Raw genomic sequence first — 24,940 nt, 5'->3', positions numbered from 1 at the left:
GATTTTAGTTGCTGTTACTGCATGTGTCCACCTGGTGTCAGTGTTGCACAGGACATGATAAAACACCTCAGTATAGAAAGATTTATGGATAGATTATACTTGTTTACAGCCAAGATATTGATTTATATATGGAAAATGCATATGCACACACATATACAGACTCGCCCAGACACTTAAAGCTACAGTTACACACACACACACAGACCAGAATGCAGTGTCCCCATTTCACCCGGTGCTAGTATGTCAGAGAGGGCGGCTGTGGGAGGCTGTGACCTCTCAGGCCTGCAGCAAGAATCCTCCTTCTGAGAGTTCTCTTTCATTGCTGGAGATTTAGATCCTATCATCAGCCCAGTGAAGAAGTGCTGCTTATCGACCCCAGTGTTGTCTTTAAAAGGAATAGATATCATCACAAACCTAATCTGTATGCACAGGTTGGGTGATGACCAGACGTGTTGCATGTAGTGTTATTAAAAGACACACACAAAAAAAGCTCCGTCGTGGTGGTAAGAAACATCCTTTAATGATTAAACTCAAAGTAGCTTTGGTAATATCAAGAGCATTTGGAAGTTTAGGTGTAAACATGGCATAGACAATCGTCGCTTTACACAAAAGTAGTCGGGCAGTTGTCATTAGAGGCAATCTCTTCTAACTGTACCCATTAAATTCATCATGCTAAAAAAAAAAAACCCACAGCAGACTAGCTAGTGTAAGCTCTGAATTAAATACTTTAATCCAACACAACATAGCTCTGTTTTGGAGAAGCTACAGGAGATGTCAAGTGGAGGACAGACCTTTGCTTACAGTGTTCAAAACACGTCCAAGTCCTCATATTTCTGATGCTATGTTGACACTGAAACACAAGCTGCGTGTTTTGAATCGCTGGCATCTGGTGCCAACCGCCGTGTGCCTTCGCCTTGGTGTGTGTAACACAAGTCACATACAGCATTTGCAACCACATGCACAAGGCAGCGTATTTGATCTCCCGGAGTATGATGGCATACTGTAAGGTAGACCTGCTCGGCTAGACTGTACACAGGAATTTACATGCTGCACGCTGCATTTCACTTTCTGACATCTCTGATCCATCTCGTAGCACATGAACATGCAGATTCGTCACCACAGATGTTTCATAAATTGCTTTTTTATTCCCATTTACTGGCAGTTTTGATGCTTTTGTAGCCAAGAGATGTGTGTCTCAGAGTTCAGAGTACAGGCAGCTAGAAAATGACTTCTCTGCATGCATCAAGTGTTAGAATCCAGTCCCTTGTAACAGTGGAATACACAGTATTAGATAGTAGTTTTTATTGAGTAAGTGAGTGTTTTAGGCTAGATTGTCATCACCATCTGTTATGCGCAACACAAACAGCGTTTTATACAGTAGAAGAAGAAAACTTGTAGACGTCAGTGGGCAGAAACTGCAGCGTGTCAAACTTCAAGTATGTGAAACAGACATTTGTATCATCACTGCAAACCTCTCTGTCCTTTTCCTCACATATACAGTTAATACTAAATATGTTTTTCCTATCATCTGGTATTTCTTTATATGGCTTCAACTCAGTGGCATTTCTTTCTAGTAATGTTAAATGTATACTTCTTTTCTTAGGCTATAATGCCCCACAGTGTTATTCTTTATGGTTTTCTACTAAATAGGCAATTTGGCTTTTTGAGATTTTAACAGCCAGATGAACACGGACATCAGAATGAGGCACAATTAAGGCAAATGGAGCTAAAATAAAGCTTATATAACGTATTTGTCACTGTAATCCAACTCTTTACAAACTTGCAGAATAATACTGACATTCCACTTTTGATTTAATCAGTGCACCACCTCAAACTCAGTTATTCATATTTTTTTTACAGTAGCTGATGAAGAAAATAAACAAAATCAGACACTGCAATGTGAAATCGACTGTGTTCCCTACAGAAGCAGTCAGGCTCTGTATGTACAGGTGTACCTCTGTCTGATTCTCACTGTAATCAATTAATGGCTGTTTGACTCTAAACAATAACAAAGTAACTCGGTTGTAAATGATTGCTATCAGTAATAGGAATGATAAATACATAGCACCATCTTTTGTTGAAAATAAGAAATAGAAAAATACTGAAAATAAAAACACTGAAAATTCACAAAATAAAAAAGGACCAAATCTATATTTTCATGGCTATGCTACATCCACGGATGTTACCACTCTTTTTGTAAAGCAAGCCTGTCAAAAACCTCTCCTAACCCTTCTATTTCTATACATGCACTTTGGTTAATATACTTGAAGAAACTTTTTTACTATTTCTTTGGCAATTACCAAAACAAAAAAAGGCAAAAAAAGAGGAGAAAACACAACAAAATAGCATCTAATTATTTCATCATTACAAACAAACACGAAGGCACTTAATCAGCTAAAACAAAGCTCATACACGTATCCATTGACAAAGCAACACAACAACTATGTACATATATGTAAAAAGTGTTATAAATAGGTTTTAAACCATAGATACTATATACATCTTTTAACTGAGACAGTATTGGTTGTTTTGTGTTGGTTTGCTTGTTGATTTTTGGTATTACCCCCCCTCGCTGTGATCTGGGTGTATTGGCCTGGTGGCTCCAGGGGCCATTGGTACTCAGGCATCAAAACTTAAACTTCAGAGGGGGGTTGATGACACTTGGGCAGGGGGTTACTGGGAACACTGGGATGGAGTGATGGCTCATTCTCGCTTCCTCAAGATGACATAGATGAGTCCGCTGATCAGCACCAAAGGGAAGGCCACCCACGCCAGGATGTAGGAGTAACCGAAGGTAGCCGTGTCCTCCAGCCACCCCGGACTCATCACCGTGTAGATGATGGCGCCGCTCATCACGAACAAACCTGCAGGGATGGAAAAAGTGAGCACTGAATAAAGCTGGCCATCATCTTCAATTATCAGCTCATATTTCTCTGCAGTGCTGTGCTCTCTGTCTCGTGTCCTGGGCTGAACCGTGTCTGGCGGAGGAGGAGGAGGCGAGCAGGTCAGTGTTTCCCTGAAGGCATCCTTCCACACTACATCACAGTGTTTCATGCTTATTGATCTCCGAGCCAGCCCTTGCGAGCCTCTCCTGCTCTGCCCACCTCCCTGGTCTGACATGGCATGATGTGTTTGTCAGACCCCCGCGCCGCCAGCCTTCCTGACATTTCAACTTGCAAGGCTGGCGGTGTGCCCAGTGTCATTCCTGTTTGGCTGAGTGGGCACCTGGGTGCCAGGCAATGCGCTGGCACGGTATAGAGAGCAAACCTGGGATGTTGGAAAGGGCTGCCAAGAGAGGACACAATGGGCTGGCAGTGCGGCCACTCTCTGGCCAAAGGGCATGAAGTACAATGGACATTAAACCATTAGTAACTGGCTCAGACTCTCTTAATTTCATTCTCCACCACAGTAGATGCAGTGTGGTCATCTGCTGTCTGTGTAGGAGGATGTGTGTGAGTGGTGTATTATCAGACTACTTAATGTTACTGGACTAAACAAAGTAGTGCTGAAGGGATTACTTTAGATCGGTTGTTTGTCAAGCAAACATGCTAAAAATGATCTTTCTCCAATGGGATGTTTAAGTGCCTCTCTCTTTTTGTGTCATTGCCAATTTAATGCCTTTGGGTTTTCAACAAAACAAGAACAAAAACAAATCATTTGAAGATGTTACTTTGGATTCTCGGATGGCCATTTTTCACCACTTGATTTAATGGACTCGGTGGACTCATCAAAGATTATTTAATAGTGAAAATGCACCCCTTAACTATAGCCGTATGGTCCAATATAAATCCTCTGTTAAAGAGGTTTTTGGTTGGGTTTGTTTGTCAGCAGGATTCTGGAAAATATACAGGCCCAATTTTCATGAAATGTGTTTGAAGGGTGTAGTATTGGCCATGGAAGACCCCATACAATTTTGGAGCAGATCTTGGTCATAGAGCCAATACACTAACTATTTTTCTCTTTTGTCACCATTATAAGATAGGGCATGGTTCCTTTAGTTACATTTTGTGTTGATACTCGCCAAAAACCTACCAGTATGATGTATATGTCATCACTCTAATGTCTATCTGATCTCAATGGATTTGAAAGGAAGTGTCAAAAGGGGATTGCACTTACTGCCAATGATCTGGAAGGTTCCAGTGAGGAAGAAGCGTCCGCCCTTCTGCAAAGTGAAGAGCTGGCAGAAGAAGAGGAAGAGAGACAGGACGCTGAAGATGATGGATAGGATCATGAGAGCCTGGACCGACTGAATCCACTCTGCAAGCGAAGAGAGGAGGGAGAAGAAAGAGTGTTGTCAATAACTCATCCAAAGTCATCATTATCCAAAGCATCATTTATATACAACATTGACTTAATGAACACAGGAGAGAGGCAGGGGAAGGGGAAACAATAGGAAAAAACAAATGCAAAAGCTTGGTGGTTCTGTCTCTGCTGAATTGAAGCATCCTCTCACAGAGAATGTAATGTTTACTTCTGGGAATGTGTAATGGATCCATAATAATAAAACCGAGGTATCTTGTTCCTAAAAGCTCTGTGCGCTCCTCACAGCAGGACCTATGACTGAGTGTACCACATCGATCAGTACTGCGAGTCCTCCAGCTGGAAGCCCATTAACCCATTAGACACCTGTATTGATGGGGAAGACCATCTATCTGCTCCATCTATCTGAGTGTGTTCGACTGTTTGTGTCTATGCTTCCTCCGTGCCACCATGCCAGGAATCTCAGGATTTCCAAGCAGGGTCTATTTCTTGTCTGAGGGTCATCCATGCTACCTCGCCGGCCTCTCAAGTTTCGTAAGCGATTGCTCTTTGCTTCTCTGCAACTATCTAACCTTTACTTTAGCTGGATCTGTTGTTACTATCGTATTTTGGGCCATAAAATGCTGCCGTGTCACAAGATGCTTCACCAACCACCAACCTCCCAGTCTGAAAAGTGAAGCCAATGTAGAAATGCCCTTAAACCTGAATTCTTTCTAATGGCCAGCAGGGGGCGACTCCACTGGTTGCTAAAAGAGGTCAGACTATAGGAAATTCAATGGCAAAAATGTCCCAACTTGATTTATTTCCTAATTAGTTTATGGTCTCAGTTGTTAGTTTCAGGTCATCTACATTTTGTTCTTAATTTAGAGCAAAATATGTGATAAAACATAATATGGTTGGGGGCATGGCTAACTTGTGATTGACAAGTCGCCACCAAAATGCGCTGTGTGTTTTCGTCTTAGAATTTAGACACTTTCACAGTGTTTTTTCACCTCATCAGAGAAACTTGAAAATGTCCTGTCCACGTTTGGTTGTATTAAAAGACACTCTTTTGAATTGCAGATGCTAGTACTGGTGTTGACTTATAACTTAGCTTCCTCCACCAAAATTATGGTATAAATACACTTCTCGTTCCAAGAAACAAAGATGTCGATGGCTAAATGCTAAACTTGAGGCATCAAAATGCAGTCTACAAACCAATGGGTGACCAAGTAAGACTCACTCAGTCTGCTTGTGTGTTGGTGGTCACTGCATAAGTTCTGTTCTCGCATTGGCAAATATACCAGACGAACCTATAAAAAGTGGTATTTATTTCGTCTCAATCTGTATGCACACCACTGCTGAACTTTGACATTCAAATCTCTAATGCGATGCCTTCAACATACTCAAGCATCTGTGGTCTATTGATCTTCTTGCATTGTGCAAATCAAAGGCATGCTGTAGTTTAATGGGGGGGCACTTGCAACTTTGAAAAAAACCCATAAAAGTCATGATGCATAATTTATTGCCGCTCATGCAACAAAAGGCATGATTAAATAATAAGACAGCTTACTTTGTGGGATGTTACAACTTTGACTAACCGCATTTTAACACCCGAGGCTAGAATGAAAACACTGTCGCTTGGTGTTTAATTCTTCTCTATCTATGGACATTTACAAAGAATAATGCAGTGTTTCCTGGAGAAGCGCTGAAATATCTCTGTTATAGATTTAAAATGGAAACAGTATCTTGAATGATGGCACATCTATTGCCAGGACGGAGTCACGTTACCGACGACAACAGCGCCGCAGTTTGTCCTGATGATCATTGACTCGGCGGGATGAGATATGGGAGGAAACATGACACGCTGCAAATCTCCATCCACAGAATGCAGCCAGCACAATACCACACCAGAGCAACAATTAGATTCCCGCTATAATGATCCTGTTTTCAGATGTTACATAATACTGTGAGACAACACTGTGAGAAATGGGTAAAATGTTCCATCCCTTCCCTTTGCATAGTGCTCACCTATAAATACCAACAATACATCACTTCTCTCTGATAAACAGACATCTTGTCGTCCTTCCTTCCCTCTCTAGTAGGAAACGGTGACATGGGGCATTTCCTAGCAAGAGGCGCGGTTCAAGGCTCAGAATATCACTGATAAGCAAGTATGACTCATATTCAAAAACATATTTGAACGCCTTGGTTTATTATGGTCATTTTACAATGCATAAACTTTACAGCTTCCAATGAAGCCAAACAGGAAACTAGCTGTTGATGTTTTCTGCCTTCTATTTTGAGCCCCTGAAAAAGAAAACAGCTGTAGTGTTTGTGTTTATGTGTCGTAGGTCTGCCTGGGAGCTGAAGACATTCTTCTTCAATGGCTAATTTTAGGGCGAGTAAATACTGTGAAGTAATTTTCCTGGCTAAAAGGAAGTGATATTAACTCAAGCTCAGCATGTGATAACGGTTACAAGAGTATCTCTCACCGGGGCGTCATGAAACCAAATAAAGACAGTATTTTTGCAACCGAGGCAATGACGAGGGGAAATTTTCAGAAATTGGCCAGAAAATAACCATGATGACCATGATTATGATTCACTTCAGAAGGAACTTGATTGCTCAGCAAAGCTTCAAAAAGCTCTATTGAACGCAGGCTGGCTTGGCCTCGACATGTGAATGCTCCACTATCTTCCATCTCCCAAAGCCAAAGCACAGACCCCGGGCACGCGCGCCTTCTTAAATAAACAGCGTGCGTCAGTGGGCTAATGAAAGCAAGTCAAACAAACTGGCTGCACCATGAAGCTACCTGGCAGAGTATGCAGGCGCTGTTGGCCCTGACAAAACACACACTGGCTGAGCACGGCTCATTCTAGACAAATGACATCACCCAGCCCGCAGCTCCTGCACCACTGTGATGGCACATTTAGCAGCAAAACATAGAGCTGCCCAACAGTGATCTCACTAAATTATTCACTTTAAAACAATGGAAATATTATTAGGTGTGAAAAATAGTAGAATCTGTACATCCATATTCTTATTTATCATGTCGAATTGCAACATGAGGTGGCTGACTGTCTAAATAAATCAGTAACGCTGCAGCTGCTGCCTTAAATTGTCCCAATGATCCCTGCAAACCAACACTGGACACTATGATCTGACACTGGGCGTGACCCACCGTCAGCCTGCTATGTTCTCCATGAGGTAGTCCAAGGTCTCCTTGCTTGCAAACACTGTTACAGGCATGCACACACACACACATACACACATAGATCTAAAACTTTAAATACTCTCTGCAGCCCCACCCTGATCCTCCACAACTCCCAAACTCCTGTCACTATGGACTCCCAACACGGGACCTGAATATGGACATCACACCACGACTATTTATACAGCCGCAGCCTATCAGCTAGCACTTCAAAACAGCACTGCCACATTCTCTGCCCTAGATGGCACCAGAGTCCCAAAGGAGCTGTGACACACCCACATCATCAACATGCTAAATGTTGGATTCCAGCAAGTCATTTTCCAAAGTTCAAGTCCCCCATTAATGCCATTGTGGATTATTTAAACTGGTTTCAGTGCTGACAAGTGACTACTTTGCTGAAAGTAAACCTAAAAAGTGAAGTGAAATCCTGAGATTTATCACAGCCTCACAGCAGAAAATTGGGTACATTTTTTCATATTAGCCAGTAAATAAGTAGTTATCTTTTAAAGGAGAAAGGTAGAAGAGTCTGACCTCCAGTTGTTGCTGGGTCACAGTGGTATCCTCCATTGGTAGTAGAGCAGTTTTGCCACAGGTCTGTGGAGCTAGTTTGACCTGTTGCCCATACCTGGTGTCAACAATGTACAAAATGGTCAGTAATGTGTGAAACGCAGAGACAAATGGAACAGAAAAACAGTTAAGGATGAACATTATACACTAAAAAATGCCTGTAAGCTTTAATAATGAGTTTAAAAAATATTATTTATATTTACATTTAATTTAAAGCTGTATCTGATCAATAATATCAGGCAAAGTTTTACTTACGCTGACAATTGTAGACACAAACAGGAGAACCAGAGCAGCAATGTGCAGGAGGATGATTCCCAACAGCAGGAGCAGCATCTTTACAGGCGATCTGAGCAGTAATGAGAAGAGAAGACAGTCTCTGTCAGTGTATCAGCGTATGTTTGTGTGTGTGTTTGCGTGTGTGTGGATGTCAGATTGGAGGGACATGGGTGTGTCGCTGCAGCACGTTCAACACGGAGAAACTTCATCGGATGCTGCACGTTTACAGCATTGGCAGTTAATAATAATACCATAAAGAAGGCTTTGTTAATCATGATATACCAGTATGGCGACGGAATTAAACTTTGAAGCTGATTTCTTGTTTTTATTTACTCTAAGACGATAAAATATGACTGAAAAGGCTTTCATATTGCATCCCTTTTTCTTGTCAAACATTCTGTTCCTTAAAGATGCCTTTAAGTTGCCGGTTTGTGTCATCCTTAAAATGGAAACAATCTGAGTAATGAGCTGTGATGCCTACCTGAGATTTAAAAGGATCACTAATAAGAAGGAAGAAAGTGAAATAAGTCTAATTAAAGTGTATTTATCGAATTAAATAAATGATAAGCCACCAAATAAGCCCTTTGGCGATGACAGCTCAGTCCTCCTGCCTGTCTGTGCGCGCAGCGGAGCAGCGGGTATCCCAACAAAAAGCGCGTTTCCTTCTTCAACCCGCCAGGACAGACTGAGCGCAGCTGAATATAAGGAAGTTTAGAAGAGATCAAAGTCCGCTTACTTACAGTGTTGAGCTTGTATTCCCACAAAAAACAAATAGGTTCAGGCTCGCAATAAGCAAAAGCAAGTTTTCCCAAAAGAGTCCAACAGCGGTAGTCCTTCAGTGCTAAAAGTCGCTCTCAGACTAGATTGATGCCAGCGCTGACGTTCTGTTATAAAGTGTCTCATTATGGGAGAACAACGCCCTGCGTGCGTCGCTGCGTCATGGAGTGACCCTCTGGTCCGCAGCCAGGGTTCCCAATATAGATGCGCAACCCATGCGTAATAGCGCATGGGTTGCCTTAGTAACTAACTTGCTGTATGTGTAGTGACCTATTGTTTGGCTGTCGTGGTAACTAACAGCAGATATCTGCTTTCGAGGATTTCTTGCTCTCTGACACTGTTTTATTGCTGTAATTACAAATTACTGCACTTTGGAATTCACATGTGCTTCTGTTGCTTGCTCAGATAATATAGAATATTCATATTTACTTTCATATATTTAGCAGAAGAACCAAACATACATTTTTGATGACTTACTACAGAGTTTATATTGTTCAACAACAACAATGTGAGTAGGATATATGACACAAATTGGCAGTGGATTAAAAGTAGTTTGATTTATTTGGGAATTACAGTCACAGAAAAAAAAATGAGACCAGCCTTGTTTTCTTCATTTTTTTTGTTCATTTTATTGCCTTGTACAACTAAAGGTACAAATTGGACAAATATAATGATAACAACACAAATAGCTCATAAGAGGTCAATTTAAGAGCTGATATCTAATTTTTTCATGGTTTTCTTGATAACACCCAAAATCATTATCAAGAAAACCATGGAAAATGGCTAGATATCAGCTCTTAAATTGAACTCTTATGAGCTACTTTTGTTATCATTATATTTGTCCAAATAAATATACCTTTAGTTGTACCAGGCATTAAAATGAACAAAAAAATGAAGAAAACAATGGTCTAATGTGTTTTTCCATGACTGTATATGTAATCTGCCTTTTGGTAATTTACAATGTTTCACTTTTTTAGCAAAAAAAAACCCAACATCTTTATCAAGTCTTTCATCAATTTGAATGCATTTATATTAATACTACAATCATGCAAAAGTAAGATATTTAAAACTTTTCTAAATTTGGAGCGATATTCCCTGTAAACGTTCTGTTGCCTTGGCAATTACAAACACAAACATTGCCGTAGCATGGTGTAGTGTGGGTCTTTTCCCTCTGGTAGTCATGTAGTCAGCCCCCGTGACTCACAGTACGTGTGAAAGTGTGGATGCCCAGCGCACCGCCAGTGAGAGATAGCATCTGGGGCTCTCCTCTGTTTGACATGACTCATTTCCAGTGGGAGCGAGATAGCGTTCCACCCTGAGCAGGGACCGCAGCCCCTGCTGTTAATGTGTATGTTAAAGTATGTGCTGAGGTTAGTCCTATAAAACGGGTGTTGCAATGAGTGGAATTCTGGGAAATATATTCAGGGAGTGTAGAGAAAGGTCAAAAGTGTAAATATTTGAATCTTCTCCTCCCTCTGGATCTTCTTCTGCACGTTCAGATCAACCAAAATCTGCTGTTGGTGATAATTTAACCAATTGTTTGACTGGTTCTGTCTGTAGTTGTGTATGTTGTAGGCATCATATCCACATATAGTATGGTTTTTATAATAACACTGGATAAATTCTGTTCATAAGTCACCAAATGCACGCTCCTTCATCTGCAGAACGTCAAGAACTGATTTCACACCCTGCACAGTGAAGTACTCAGCTCCTCGACAGGCAGCAGTTTATGAAACATACACTTTCTCTGCATTAGCCGGCTGCTAGAGGAGCTTAGAGGAGCTGTCCGACCTCAGATAACCCCTGTCAGCATCCACTCTCTATTCTTCACCACTTAGCTCACACTTCCTGGATGGCTCTGCTTGTGTATCTCACACTCATGTGAAAACAGAGGCCTTTCTGCTGGGCTCATGTCCACACACACATGAAAGAAGCATTTAACAAGACATAGAGTGCTGCAAAGTAATCAAAGCATGTCACATTTTTAGCCTGAGCTGCATAGAAGTACCTCTTTGTCTGATATGATTGATCTGCAGCTGGTATTTGTATGTGTGTGATGATGTTACCGAGTCATTTCCAAAAATATAAGCTGGTTTAAAGGTTTATAGTGACTTGTACAGAGGCGAACACTTGTTAAAAGTGTGAGTAGTAGCTGTGCAGGCGCTCCCCATCCCTTATATGTCAATGTTTGTAAAAGACTGACAATCAGTAGGCTGAGTGGACACGGGAGTGTTAAGTTTACTGTGTTTGTGAAGCCAGGGTTGGAGCCAAACTATCCGGGGAGAGCCACATAACAAACATTCACGCCGAGATACTGAATAATGTTACATTTGGAATGGCGTCTAACATTTCACCCCGTCGTTAAAATGCTACGACTTATCTTCACGTTAGCGTGGCGGACAGTGAGAGTGCATACCTGAACCATAGATAGGACCTGGGCCAGGGGAGCAGGGATACAGTGAGCAGATGTGATTGAGTTACAGTAACTCCATCCACATACCAGCACAGAGTGTTAAAGCAGATGTGGTGATCATAAGTGATGTTTTTGTTTCTACTGAATTAAGTCCTACAAGATTGGGAAATAAAGAAGCTTTCAGAAAAAAGGCCAAATATGGGCCTTTGTCCATGCCGCAATTGGATTCCCTTGTTGATTTTAAAACAATGTGACAGGCTGCCTTCTTTCACTTAATTGCATTATATGCAATTTCACTTATCTTGGCTCAAACCACAATCCATTAGCTGTGATGAATAAAGGTCTCATACTCACAGCGGATATTATTCAGTCTGAGTCTGTGGATCCAGCTGATGCTCCTTTTGCAGATTAGAGGGAGGTCTTCCTTTCTGTTTACTGGGCCTTTGTGTGCCTTGTGTGTCGGGTTCTGACTGCTGATGTTGGGTCAGTCCTTGTGTCCTGTCATCAGCATGTGAAGTGCTGCTGTCTGTTGGTCCACTGAGTCACAGTAGTTTAACAGATCCCCTCCTACTGCAGCGTGTCTGAGTCGGACTGCCCTCTCTGGACTCACGTCACACTCTTTGGCCCTGATACCTACCTAAGTGTTCACACACACTCACACACGCAACACTCTCATGCACTGACTTTATCGTTCTTAATCACAAGACGGACATAGTCTGATGCTGGAAACTACAATTATAGTGCAAGCAATGCTAAATTTGCTAATTAGATAAGAGAACCAGTGGTGGAAAATAAATAAGCACAATTTTGAGGTACTTTTATTTTCAGTTCAGTTCAGTTTTTTTATTTGGAACATGTGCGAGTAACACAACAAAGTCAACTCAAAAACAAACAAATCCAATGAGAATAATCAAAACAAAAATTGCAATAGTCAAAACAAAAGCTATAATGTGAATGCAACATGTCCGAAAAGGAGTAGGATTTTTACTTTGTACCACTTTGTACTCATACTTAAAAACATTTTAGAGGGAAACATTTTTACTCCATTAAATGTATTCCACATCTAGACATTTAGTTACTATTTAGATCAATATTTTATATTTAAACATGTCATCATCTTGAAAAAAAAAACACTATAAATTATAATAATCATTCATTAGATACCCCAAAAGCAAAGCTAGATGGTAAGCTTCATGTTGATGGGAAATATTGTACTTTTTCTTCCATTACATTTATTTTGTACCTGTAGCTACTTTTCAGATGCATATTTTATTTTAAAAATAACTCTAAAATGTAATTAGTATACATTAGATACTCAAAAGTAAAGCCTAATTGTTAAGATAAACTTCATGTTGAAACCTTTAAAATGCTGGTTACATGCACATGTTAATAAATAACTTATGGAAAATATATTTTATTCTGTACATTTTTTTGCCAATACTTGTGCACTTTTACTTCGGTAAGATTTTGAATGCAGGACTTTTACTCATAATGTAGTATCTTTACATGGTTATATTGTTACTTTTAAAGCAGTAAAATATTTCAGTTATTCTTCCACCACTACTTAAAACATGAAAACACAGAGGAGGACACAGGCTATAGCGAACAAGAGGTGAATACAGTCTGTTTATGTGTGTTGATAAGTTTTAAGCTACTCACAACCCTTGTCTTGTCATCACAGTTTAATCAGAGAGACACAGAGCGATGACAACAAAGGGGCAAATGAGTCCTTAAAATACACTAAATACACAACAGATTGCCGGTGATGTGAGAGCAGACGGTCTGTGGGTCGAGTGAACGAGATAATAATGACATGTAGCCTGGGGAAAAGTGAAATCAAACCAACTTTAAAATCATGCAGAATGTCTCATGACATTGCTATATTATTAAATCCATAAATCAAAAATATTAAAGATGTATAAAGAGAAGGAAGAGTTGGTCAGAGCTGACTGGTTGAATATTTATGGTTTAAATGATAAAACTGGAGAAATTGTTTGTAAATTGTACATTTTATACACACACACACACACACACACACACACACACACACACACACACACATACATACATACATACACACACACACACACACACACACACACACACACACATATATATATATTTATAAGTATTATTATTATGAAGAAGAAGAATGGTAAGGATATATAGTGTAATTCTCTCTACTCTTCAGATTTGTAATATATTTATACATTTTATTTTTCATGTGTGTTGTATTTTGAGAGTTTAAGGTCCATTTTATTGTACCTTTTGTTTTATTTATTTTTTACTAATTAACTACACATTTGAAATAAATTGATAAATCCAATTTAATGCTAATAAATGTTACCTAATTATAGTTCTCGAGTCTCAAATCTGACTATTTGTGTAAATTTTCACGATTGCTTCATTTCATTACTCATTTCGAAATTAAGCTTTTTAGCAAACAGGAAATCAGATGGTCATGATTCACTCATTATCCTATAAATGAATAAAACTGTCCTAATAAATGATCTATTAATTCTAGTTCTGAGACTCAAATATCACTATTAGATTATGTAATTAATCATGAAAAGTACATTTTCACGAGTGCATCATTTAACTCCTCATTTTGACATGAGGTTTGTAAGGAAACTGTGTCATTATAACGTAGTCTGGAAGGATGTAAGAGCTGCGTGTCATTCTGACACAAACTGTAATCAGATGGTTATGATTCACTTATTATCCCATGACATTCAGTTTGTAAATGATGAAAGCTTGAATGTCAGCGTGACAGTAAGGTCACCAGCCATGGAAATGTGACAAATGGAAAAGAGGAAAACTGCAATTTGGTCAGTTCTGTTTTTTGTCTTGCCATGCATTTTCTTTCAGTTCCTAAAAAAAAAAAGACACATTTATTAGATTCTTTTAATTTCTTTAAGTCGGACCACAGTGCACAACTCCCTGTCATCCTCACCCCACTATGATTCAGCAGGAAAGACTGCAGTACTGTAGCCTGACTTCTGTGTCGCTCTGTTATCCGCCCACTCCTCCGTCTGTGGAGAATGTGAAGAATTGCACTCACAGATCAATGTTATGGATTGTTCCAGAATTCCACCCAATCGCACAAATGACCCACAAAGACCTCGGTCTTCTCTGCATTGAGCTGTATGTGCCAGTCTTTGTGGCTGATCTCTGACCTGCAGTTAGGCTTCTCTGGCTTATCTCCCCTCCTTGACACAGTCATGTGCAGAATGCTGTGAGATATAATGTTCATTGAATAAAAGTTTAGGCAGAAAAAGATTTGTCATGTGAGCAAGTTATCAGCAGACAGCCACCCACGACCACAGAGCGACCATACGTGAGGTTGGCAGTTGGGATGGAAAACCACATAGAATATGTTTTATCAGTCCGTCTCCAGCTTCCTCTCTCTTGCTCGTAACAGCTACTAGGCCGATTACTCAACGGATTCCCGCTTGTTTCATCCAAGCTCACAGTAACAGACCAACTTCACAGTCTGGCGATGTAGCGGCCGAGCAGCCTCTTGAGAAAACTCAGAGTTTTGGCACAGATCCAGAAGCGGCAGGAAGAGCTGGTTCCCATGAATGTTTAGTGTGTTCAGGCTCTCTGGCAGTTTGAGACAACTGGAGATCAAGTGATAAATGTTTCAGAAAATTGAGCAAGAGGGCTTTAAACTACATTTTTCAGCAAATGCTATTTTTAGTTAATGCTGACGTTTTTTTTCCATCAGCCAAAATTATTTCATGATTGGTTACTTGCATGCAGTGTCATTCCCATTCCAGTGTAATTGGATTTAATTTGTACATTAATGTAATGTTAACCATGCAGTTTTACATGCACATACTTACTGTTTTTGATGTATTTTTATGTTTTAAGTTGTATTTTCTTTTTCAACAGTGAAGTTGAAGATGAATTTGGGGTTTCATAAAGTAAGAGATGGATCGCTCTGCAGGAGATTCAATTCAATTAGAATGGTTACCATGGTTACTGCATCAGGGTATTGGACAAAGACTTAAATTGAATTTGGATGGACAAAGGATGGACGGTATAAATCCACTGTGCAGAGGATCCTTGATTCATACAGATAAAAAAAACACAGACAGCATCAATATGCTGGACAGCTAAACCTGAATGAGGCACAATTTTATATAAACTTTGTATCCGATAACTACAAGTGATGTGATAGGGAGATTAATCCACAAAAATTTTACTGGATTTATAAAGCTTTTAAGCCTTTTTTATTGTTTTGAATGTTGACTGACGTTTAATGTGACCATATGGGTGAAATTCACTACTTTCAAAAACTCAGTATCCTCTGAAACCTAGAAGTTAACACCAAACAGAACTAGTCGACATTTAAACAGTAAGTTAACATAGTGAACCAGATCTTTCTCAGGTGTTGGTGGAGACAAAAACGGAGCTCAAAGGCCAGAAATAGGACTCCTGTGGGATGATAATGTTGATCTGGTGGCAATGTTAGTCAGAAAAACCTAAAAGTGTGATAATATGAAAGACAATTTGAAAATCTGCCCCCTAGTGTCCAACATTATAATAAATTAGCAATAATATAGTAAAGTTACCATTACCAACAGATTCCCATTTGTTTGTCAATAAAGAAGCAATTCAAGTAAGAATGAAACACCCTTAATGGAGTAATCAGTGGTTATATATTGTTAAAATTTTGAGTAAAGCAAATAATCTCCATAAAGTCCACCACTTTTCTTCTTCAGTGATGCACACTCAGTCCAAGTCTGTAATTACAGTGCACAGTAAGAAACCCTCAGTGATTGACGGCAGTCTCAAGTGATCTGCGCTCAGCTCTTTAGTATGGTATGGTGGTATGTAAGGAACATAAAATAACACGGGGCACAGGGCATCTATAACAAGAACCAGTGTTAAGAATAAACCGCCAATATGTTTGGACCGCCGGGAGAATTCCAGAGTACATTCCCCATATGCGGGGGTGGCAGCGGAGGTCAAATAGGAGGGTCTATTTGTGTCCCATCCAAACAGCGAGCCGTAACCTCAGAGAGGCGTAGAAACGGGGGTTCATTCCACTTAAGTGAACTGACTTTTCATGGGTGCCTCCGTTATGTTATTCTGAGCGGGAGTTGGAAGGGAAAAGCAAAGAGGACATTTTAAGGGGGGATAGAAAACCCTCAACTCTCTCTCTGTCAGTGTGTTTAATCACAAGGCGATGAGAGCAGGGAGTCTTTTGATGTGAGTGAGACAACAGGGGGCCTTTCTTTGCAATACTAGGGCTCAGGAATGTGCCCGGCTACAGGAGCGGGACTACACATTAAACACACACTGCAAGTCGGAAACCATGGCAGAGACCTCCTGCCATTGACTTGCTCCTTACTGTTCTAGTCAAACACAATGCTGTTTGCACGTTACACCTTAATCAAAGTGCAAGTTACACACACACACACACACACACACACACACACACTGAGTGGTTTATCTTTATGGTCACTCCCTCCCTCCTGTTAGTAATCTGTAAAATGAAACTATTCTGTTTACACAAGAGATGTTGTCATGCTTTTACTTGAAGCCACTGAAAGGATATCAGAGAGATTTGAAAAACACTCTGACGCCAGGTTGCATCTCTTATCTCTGATTACTATGCCAGTCCAGCTCGCGACTGTCTCCGACCTCCATTCACTCTGTTTGCAGACACTTACTCAGACAGAGATATATTTTGGTGTATACCCTCTCCCTACTGCTGCTTTGTGCAAAAATATCTTATTCAATCTGATAGCGAAGATCAATTTATGGATTGAAGACGTGATGACAATAAGCTCTATTGATGATTCGTGCAAAGTCCACATTCCTCAGAGAAGCCAAAGGTTACGCAGGAAGAGCAGTAGTAGTGGAAGGGCTGGGTCAAGAAGTGTGATAGTGTTTATGTGTGTTTAGATAGGATTCGGGCTCCGAAAGGTGTCGACTGAATAAACAAATTGAAATGAAACAAGCTGTGGTTAACTCTTGAGATGCCAGAGGGGTGTGTGGCTTTATTTACAACTTCGAAGTTGTTTGCACAGCTCCGCCTATGGGTGAGGCAGTGAGTAATGTCACTAAATGAGGATGATAAAAACACAAAAGTCCTTCACAATCCATATTTCTGTGTCTCTCACATGTCACCGCTCCCTTAAGGTGACATTCAGGTCAGTTTCAGCTGACAGATCGGATTGAGCCTTCAGAGACGTGTGTGTGTGTTTGTCTTCTCAGGAATGATGTGTTGCACAAGCTTACCTAGACTATCTTTTGTTTGGAGATTGCTGTCACATGTGCTACCAGGGACACTGTTTGTGCTCCACTGGGCCGTAGCCTGTCGTCAACTTAGTGTAAAGACAGACACGTGGTTTGGATGGATAGTCACACGGCACCACATTACTGCTGTTCATGGGGCTATAAGCAAGGGTTAAGTCATAAATCATGAGTCTCAAATGCAGAAATGGAGTGACAATGTGTGCTATATGCTATTACTGTGAATGCTGTCACAGAACATATTCAGTTTATTTGTAGTTATAGCAATGCTATGCTTTGACTGTTGTGCTACCACTTCTTGACAACATTAAGGCATTGGAAGTTGTAACTTTATGCAGTCATTAGTTTTCATGCTGAGTTACCAGCATTTTTCAAGGATAATGGTTAATAGTATGCAGTAAATTTGCCATGTAAAATATCTGTGATTCACAAATCCTAAGTTACTGTTGTTGAGTTAAACAAGCTTGAAATAAAGTAAACAGAGTTTCACCAGTTCCGTTTAGCCATGTGCCAAAGCATATTATTTCCTGGGTGTTTAGTAATGTAGCTTAAATAAGCCAACAGCAAAGGATAGCTGTATTTTTCCAGTTGGGAAATTAGACATCATGTATATCCAAATAAACAGCAAAAGTTCCTTTGGGGCATGACGTAGCCTCACAGGGATAATAAAGACAAAGGGACAGTAGTTTTCCTGGCTAACGGTATTTCATGTCATCTTAAAAATATATCAGAAACCAGCCTTTCTGTCCTTTTTCTAATGCTACCACAGATATAAGAAAGAAACAAACCTGGCTGTCCCTGGTTTGTCATTTGGCTAACTCCTCTGGTGTAGCTGTATGTTAGCTTGCTATATAGCTAGCATTTTGATAACATGAGTTACCATAGGATGTGCCTATTCAATTCAATGTGTTTGTGAAGATTGTCACTTTTACAGGTCACACAGCCAAATCTTTTAAGCATCTTACAAATGGTTTTCTTTTTAACCTAGCCTAGCATATAGCATATCTAAGCATAACAGGTAAGGTAAAGTTGACAGAGGTTTTGTTGGTACTAAGGTTGCTTAAATTTTATTGGAGCAAAGACCAAAATAGGAGTGGGACTTTGGATCGACTGATTTTTGATGAGAGTTGCCTGATAAATCACCAGCAGTTGATTCTTCAATGACATCACAGCATTTTAAGTTATATGTTGTTTTTTTCTTTTTATGCATCTTGGAAATACATGAATGGTACAATACTACACTGTAAATAAGATTTTGACATCAGTGATTGTAAAGTTATTTTGTTTACATTCAAACCAGCCACACCACCCTCACTCCAAAACCATTAAAACAATCAATTAATCATTATTTATTATTTTCCCCTAAAGGCTCTCTTCTTCTGAGACTTGAATTAGGTGTAGCCCACCAGACGCGGCATGCTGGGAAAGCTCTTGCGCATGCTCATGCACTTTTCCTGGTCCAGGAATAGGGAGTTGGCCTTGACGGACAGGTCGTGCTCCAGGGTCACTTTGGTCTTCACCAGAATCTGCAGAGTGTTCTCAGCCTCCATCAGCCGTTCCTGGAGCTTGTGAATGGTGTCCTCGATCTCTCTCACCTCGCTCACGAGTCTAAACAAGGAAGGATGAAGACAAATAGCTCACTGGTAAATCTGAAGAAAGGACTTCTCAGCCCCAGGAAGCATGCAATCGAGTGACTCTTGGAACAGAGTATAAAATTATTTCTTAATGCAATATTGTCACTTCGTTGCCGATCAATGACAAAACAGAATACAAAATATATTGCACTTTTTCAAGTTTTGCTGAATTCTGAAGTAGCACAGTTCAAATGACCGCACATACAAAAGTATTTGAATTTGTATCCTAAATAATTAATCTAGAACTATGAATTCTCACCAATCTTGGTGGAAAAATATCTACAGAAACACTATATTTATATGCATCCCTTGAATCATATTTCTTAATTGTGTGATTTAAAGAGCCACAGTACCTGTGGTGTGGGTTGTCCCTGCAAAGCTCTACGTTGGGCCTGCGGGTCCTCTCCTCCAGCCTGGTCTGGGCCACTTTCAGCGGGCACTCTTTGTCTCTGAGGGCCTTCTTCAGAGTCTCAATCAACATCTCTGTCTGGAAGATCTCCTGCAGAGTCTGTGTGATGATGACAGAAAAACATCGTATTGTTAAATCATAGTAACAGCTGAGTGTTTCTTTCATATAAATGGTTTGAAGGGTGTTTAATGGGGTAAAATAGGAACAATTGACAAGGATGGGAAAAACGATGAGGATCTCAGTGATGGAAGCAGAAAACAAGTAAACTCTGTACATTGCAAGCTTTGAATCAGCTGAGCACAGTGCTGCACAGTGGCCTGCTCTGTCCAAACCCATTTGATGTAATTTAATACCATTGAATCACTACTCCTCACAACTGACAGTGACTAAGGTTTATTAAGGACTGTGTGCCTCACAGCAGAGCTGCTGTCAGTGTTCAAACCCGTCCAACAGCTGATGTAAAGACAGCAGATTCAAAGTGTAACCCCCAACAATTAACCCAAGAACAATGGGACCCAGTGTAGAATATGACCCAAGCAATGAAAGGGACATTTATTAAAAGTCCTCTCTCTTTTGACAGAAGTTTTTGACAGTAAACATGCACATAATCAACTACAGACAAGACACATGCTGCCTACAGGCCATATGGCCAACAAAGATGTGTCTGATCTTTCATTCTGTGCACACTTTTTGCAGCTATATAGCACAGGCTCTGTTGGTACTGTGTGTAGAAAAGCAGAGACTAGTGCAAACACATGATCTCTTTCTTCTAAGTGGCAAATTTAGTTAACCCCCTGACAGCAGAGAGTGAATGGATTTTGTCTTTTTTTACTTAATGTAGAGCCATGTGACAGCTTCTTTGAAATAGTCTGTTTTACTTCATTTTTTGCATGATGAAACATAATTGGATCAAATCAGAAGTCTGGTAAATAAATAACAGAAACTAAAGCAGAAACAGATTCTGATTTGTCACATCACCAAAATGGAAGTTCCTGGTATACAAACATAAATATGCTGTATTGTCTTTTATGAAATGAGACAATGTGTAATAAAGGTGCTAACCTTAGCCAGGTGTGTCTGCAGGCTGTTCTTAGCATCGGCGGTTTCTGAGATACGGTTTGTGAAGGCTACGTTGACATTGTTGAACTGGTTCCACATCTCGTTAGACGTGGTGTTCAGCAGGATCTCTATCTCGTCCCTCAGCTTGTGGGAGGCAGCTCGTTGGCTCTGGGAGTGCAGGATGTTGTCGTCTGTGAACTTGGACCACGAGTCCGGCAGGGAGAGTCTGATGGGGAAAAGAATGACTCATGTTTTTTGGAAGTTGATGCTCTCACTGTGTTTGAATATGCTGTACATGGAGAAGACTTGGGAAACACAAAACATTGTGGTTTACTTTGTTGCAATGCTAGAAGCAAGTTGGTTGATCTGTTAGTTCACCAGTTTGGTTTTGACAAAAATGTCTAACTAATGTCAAATTATTGGATGGTTGCCATGATATTTTGGACAAACGTTCATGGTTTCCAGAGGATAAAGACTAATGACTTTGTTGATCCCCAGACCTTTCCTCTACTGTACATGTTTGTAGTTTATTGAGTGACACGTCTCAGTATTGAAGTATTGAATGGATTTAAATGCATCTATGTCCCTCAGGATGAAGTGTCATATCCTGTGCCTCATCAGGTTAAAATTGGACACTATCGGACAAATTATATATTTGTCCAATATTATGGGTTATGACCCAATAACTGCAAAGCTAAAGACATTATCATCAGCCTCTGTTGTTAAAAATGGCGGAACAGCAAATTGGCTTCAGTAGATTGTAGTTGAGCAATAAGGAACCAAGTGCTAAAATAAGTACAATTACATTATCATTATTATCATTAATGGTCCATTAGTAAGTATAGGGACACAAAATTACAGAGCAAAGCCAATACATAAGTGCCAAAAGTTGAAGTCCCTCAAATGACCAATTGAGGTTGGCTCCAAAAGCAAGCAAATCTGTTCATTGTGTGAAGTGCTTTTTTAAAAATGTTAATTAAGTTGGTGAACATGGTAAAAAAAAAAAAGTGCCTGCCTGAAGTCAGTATGATAGCATCATCATTGTGAGCATTTTAATAAAAACCACTGTGCCTAAGTGCAGCCTCACTGAGCTGCAGAGCCAGTATGGTCTGTTTAATCCTAGTATGGGAACAAAAAAGGCATCAGCCAGTTTGACTTTCAAAGACTGTCAAAGTGACTGACAATTTAACTGAACAGCCCAGTCAGGTATTCCAAGCTCATTTAAACAAACATGAGAAATTGTTAGCAGCTGTTTGACATAATGAAGCAGAACAGTTGATATCTAATCACATCAAACTGCACTCACGAGGGGTCGAGTCTTTCAATCCCTCTGTAGTAGCCGATGCCGTCTGAAGTGTTCCTCAGATGATGACATCTGTCATCTATCCTCTGAGCTGACACTTTGTCGCTCATGTCTCTTTCCAGTTCATGCTGGGCCGCTCGGTTTGACCTGTGGAACCCCACAAAGCAACACAGAGGCAAATACATGTCAAATGTCACATTTTTGGAAGTGATCATTTTAGTATTTTTAACTCATTTTTCAGACTCACGCCAGCTGAGCGATGGCTCTGTCCAGATGTCGCCTCATACGTTCCTGACACGACTTGATGACTTCCACTTCCTTGTTTCAATGCAGGTAAATACAGCATGCTTATTTCTCTTCTAAGGCTGAAGTCAGAAGTTATGCATACACATACCCACACTACTGCTTTAATATTACCTTTATGAGGTCTTTCTCTACGTCGTCATGTACCAGATCGATGGACATCCGCTTCTCTCTGTGGTACAAACACTCTTGAGACACCTATTGACAAAGTGATCATGACTAAAGCAAGTTAAGATGGTTGTATCACCAGTATAATTAAAATTAAGTCAATATGAAGCATTTTCTTTATTTGAATATCTAATCAGCCAATCATGAAATCAACTCAATGAATTTAGGCATGTAGACATGGTCAAGTCCAAACCAAGCATCAGAATGGGGAATGATTCTCCAAAATTGTACAATAGAAAATTGGAAAAATTTTGTCTGGTCTGACCAGTCTGATTTCTGCTACGACATTCCCATGGTGGGGTCAGAATTTGTCGTAAACAAGATGAAAGCATGGATCCATCGTGCCTTGAGTCAACAGCTGAGGTTAATGGTGGTATATTAAGTAGCCAATGAGGGTAAATACATCATATTGTATGTATATAGTGCATTGTATCAGCTGCATTCTCCTGTTTCAGTTACCTGGAGAAGTCTCTAAGAAAGCCTCTGGCCATATGATCTAACCTAGCAAGGTGTCCATGTCATCAGATCTCCAGTCAGATCTAGGTGACTCACTCTGGGTGAGATAAATGACCTGTAGTCCTTTACCAGGGCACTGAGGTGACCTAATTAAGAGTTTGACCCCGAGAAGACACCACTGCGTTTTAAATTGTTATGAAGGACAGATACTGTTGCCACAACTAAACCGGGAACCCTAGTCAAAACTGTTTCACCACAGATACTGTGACACACCCTGAGACACGATATGCATGAATGTTAATATGAGTGCAAAGAACAAAGACCTGACACCAGTGTGAGGATTAGATTGTCCTTGTAGAAATGTAAATATTTGCTGCAAAATGTTATAATAACACAACTCAGAATTTCATACGAGAGAGGAAAAAATTCAGTGTAACACTCATTTATTCCTTCCACACTCACCTGAAAGGGCCCCTGAGTCTCCGCCAAGGCTCTCTCCAGCCTCCTCTTGACCTCATTGAGTGCTGCTATCTCTGTCACCATGTTGTCAATCTCGTGGCTCAGCTCAGACCTCCAGAAGACAATGTCATTGAGCCGCTCGCCAATGTTCTTGCTGGTGGTATCCTGGGTTCGTCTGGTCAGCTGCTCCTTATCCTGCATCAGCCTGATAGTGTCTCTCCTCAGTCTCTCAGCGCTTTTGCGGGACGACTCGGACTCCCTGTAGTTGCTTATGTTGGACTTGTACCAGTCGTCAGGAGTGTAGCGGGTGTTCAGTGCTGTCCTGTTGGATGGGTAGAACATGGTCTTGGCTCGAACCAGATCTAAATTATCTCGCTGTAAAGAAGAGGATGTTGGGACAGAGCCATTGCTCTTGAAATAGCTGTTGGTCCTCCACAGGTTGGCACTGGGATTCATGGCCAAGGCAGGCTGGGTGTTGCGATAACTGGATGCCATGGTGGAGATGGCGGGGAGGAAGTGGCTGGTTTTTGGCCGAGCGTACGTGGCCGTTAGAGTGGATCCAATCAGCTCCATTTTCCAACCCCCTCAGGGCGCTCCTGGCTGTCTGTGTCCAGTGCATAAAATAACTTTTGCAAATCAGCTTCAATTTGTCAGCTTATATATTGTCTTTACTTTTAAATACAGATATATTATTCATCTTTTATAGATCCAAGGCAAATCGATAAGCCCTTAAATACAGTTTAACTTCATAATCAAAGGTTAATTAAAGGTTTTGTGGTACTATTAGAATCAAAAGGCTAAAAAAACTAAAAAAATATATAAAAGAGCTTCAAAACAGAAAAAGAAATGCCTTACCAAGATGAACAAAGGGATTGTCTCGATGCAGGCAGGCTTCCTCTCAGCTGTGCTTACCTGGAAATGAGCTCAAGAACGCACTAAAGGTAAACTGGCATGCATAATAGATAGACAAGTTTGCAAGTCATTCATTCAGCCAGCCAATGGTGGTGCGCTGTCCTGGGCTGCAGGAGCAGGCCTGTCCAAGATTTCTGTTGTCACAGAAGCAGTTGCCATGGGTTACTGAAACACTCTGCCTGGGAATTCAGATTAATGGTGCGCAGGTGCTTTTACTTTGTCACAAAATGTCATTACAGTGTAGATAGGCTTTTTATGTTTGTAATTTTTCTTGTCTTAATCTCTGTGTGGCTCCTTATTGGCTCACTGCAACTCCAAATAAGCACATTTACTTTTCCCCTTAAATGGACAGCTAAGCACGTAACAAATCATTGGCACTATAATCCTCCATAGCTGCTGTGAATTTGTATTTATGACCACTGCAGACTCCTCTGTTTACCTTGGTTATTACATTGGCAAGTCCACATTTTAGACAGGTCATCTA

At 40.4% G+C, this 24,940-nt stretch overlaps 2 protein-coding genes across 4 annotated transcripts; both read right to left on the bottom strand.

The window, feature by feature from the left end:
- Window positions 1-490: 490 nt before the first annotated feature.
- On the bottom strand, window positions 491-11,993 carry pmp22b (peripheral myelin protein 22b). Of its 3 annotated transcripts, none has more exons than XM_059325241.1 (5): window positions 11,841-11,993; window positions 8,276-8,366; window positions 7,985-8,078; window positions 4,117-4,257; window positions 491-2,864 (listed from the first exon to the last, which is right to left on the bottom strand). In XM_059325241.1, exons 2-5 carry the CDS (start codon window positions 8,351-8,353, stop codon window positions 2,704-2,706), a joined length of 474 nt encoding a protein of 157 aa, XP_059181224.1. In that variant the 5' UTR covers window positions 8,354-8,366; window positions 11,841-11,993; the 3' UTR covers window positions 491-2,703. The 3 variants fall into 3 exon arrangements, with proteins under 3 accessions (XP_059181224.1, XP_059181225.1, XP_059181223.1); XM_059325242.1 differs by lacking the exon at window positions 11,841-11,993 and adding an exon at window positions 9,033-9,166; XM_059325240.1 differs by lacking the exon at window positions 11,841-11,993 and adding an exon at window positions 9,037-9,151.
- A 7,117-nt stretch (window positions 11,994-19,110) lies between these two features.
- tekt3 (tektin 3) lies at window positions 19,111-24,121 on the bottom strand. The gene is made up of 7 exons (XM_059325223.1): window positions 23,548-24,121; window positions 22,576-22,659; window positions 22,406-22,476; window positions 22,162-22,305; window positions 20,859-21,081; window positions 19,741-19,895; window positions 19,111-19,361 (listed from the first exon to the last, which is right to left on the bottom strand). The coding sequence occupies exons 1-7, from the start codon at window positions 24,115-24,117 to the stop codon at window positions 19,145-19,147; spliced, it is 1,464 nt and encodes a 487-aa protein (XP_059181206.1). The 5' UTR covers window positions 24,118-24,121; the 3' UTR covers window positions 19,111-19,144.
- Window positions 24,122-24,940: the final 819 nt, after the last annotated feature.

The sequence above is a fragment of the Centropristis striata genome, chromosome 21 (assembly GCF_030273125.1).
Source record: "Centropristis striata isolate RG_2023a ecotype Rhode Island chromosome 21, C.striata_1.0, whole genome shotgun sequence".
Lineage (NCBI taxonomy): Eukaryota > Metazoa > Chordata > Actinopteri > Perciformes > Serranidae > Centropristis > Centropristis striata.
This window is presented reverse-complemented; position numbering and strand designations above follow the sequence as displayed.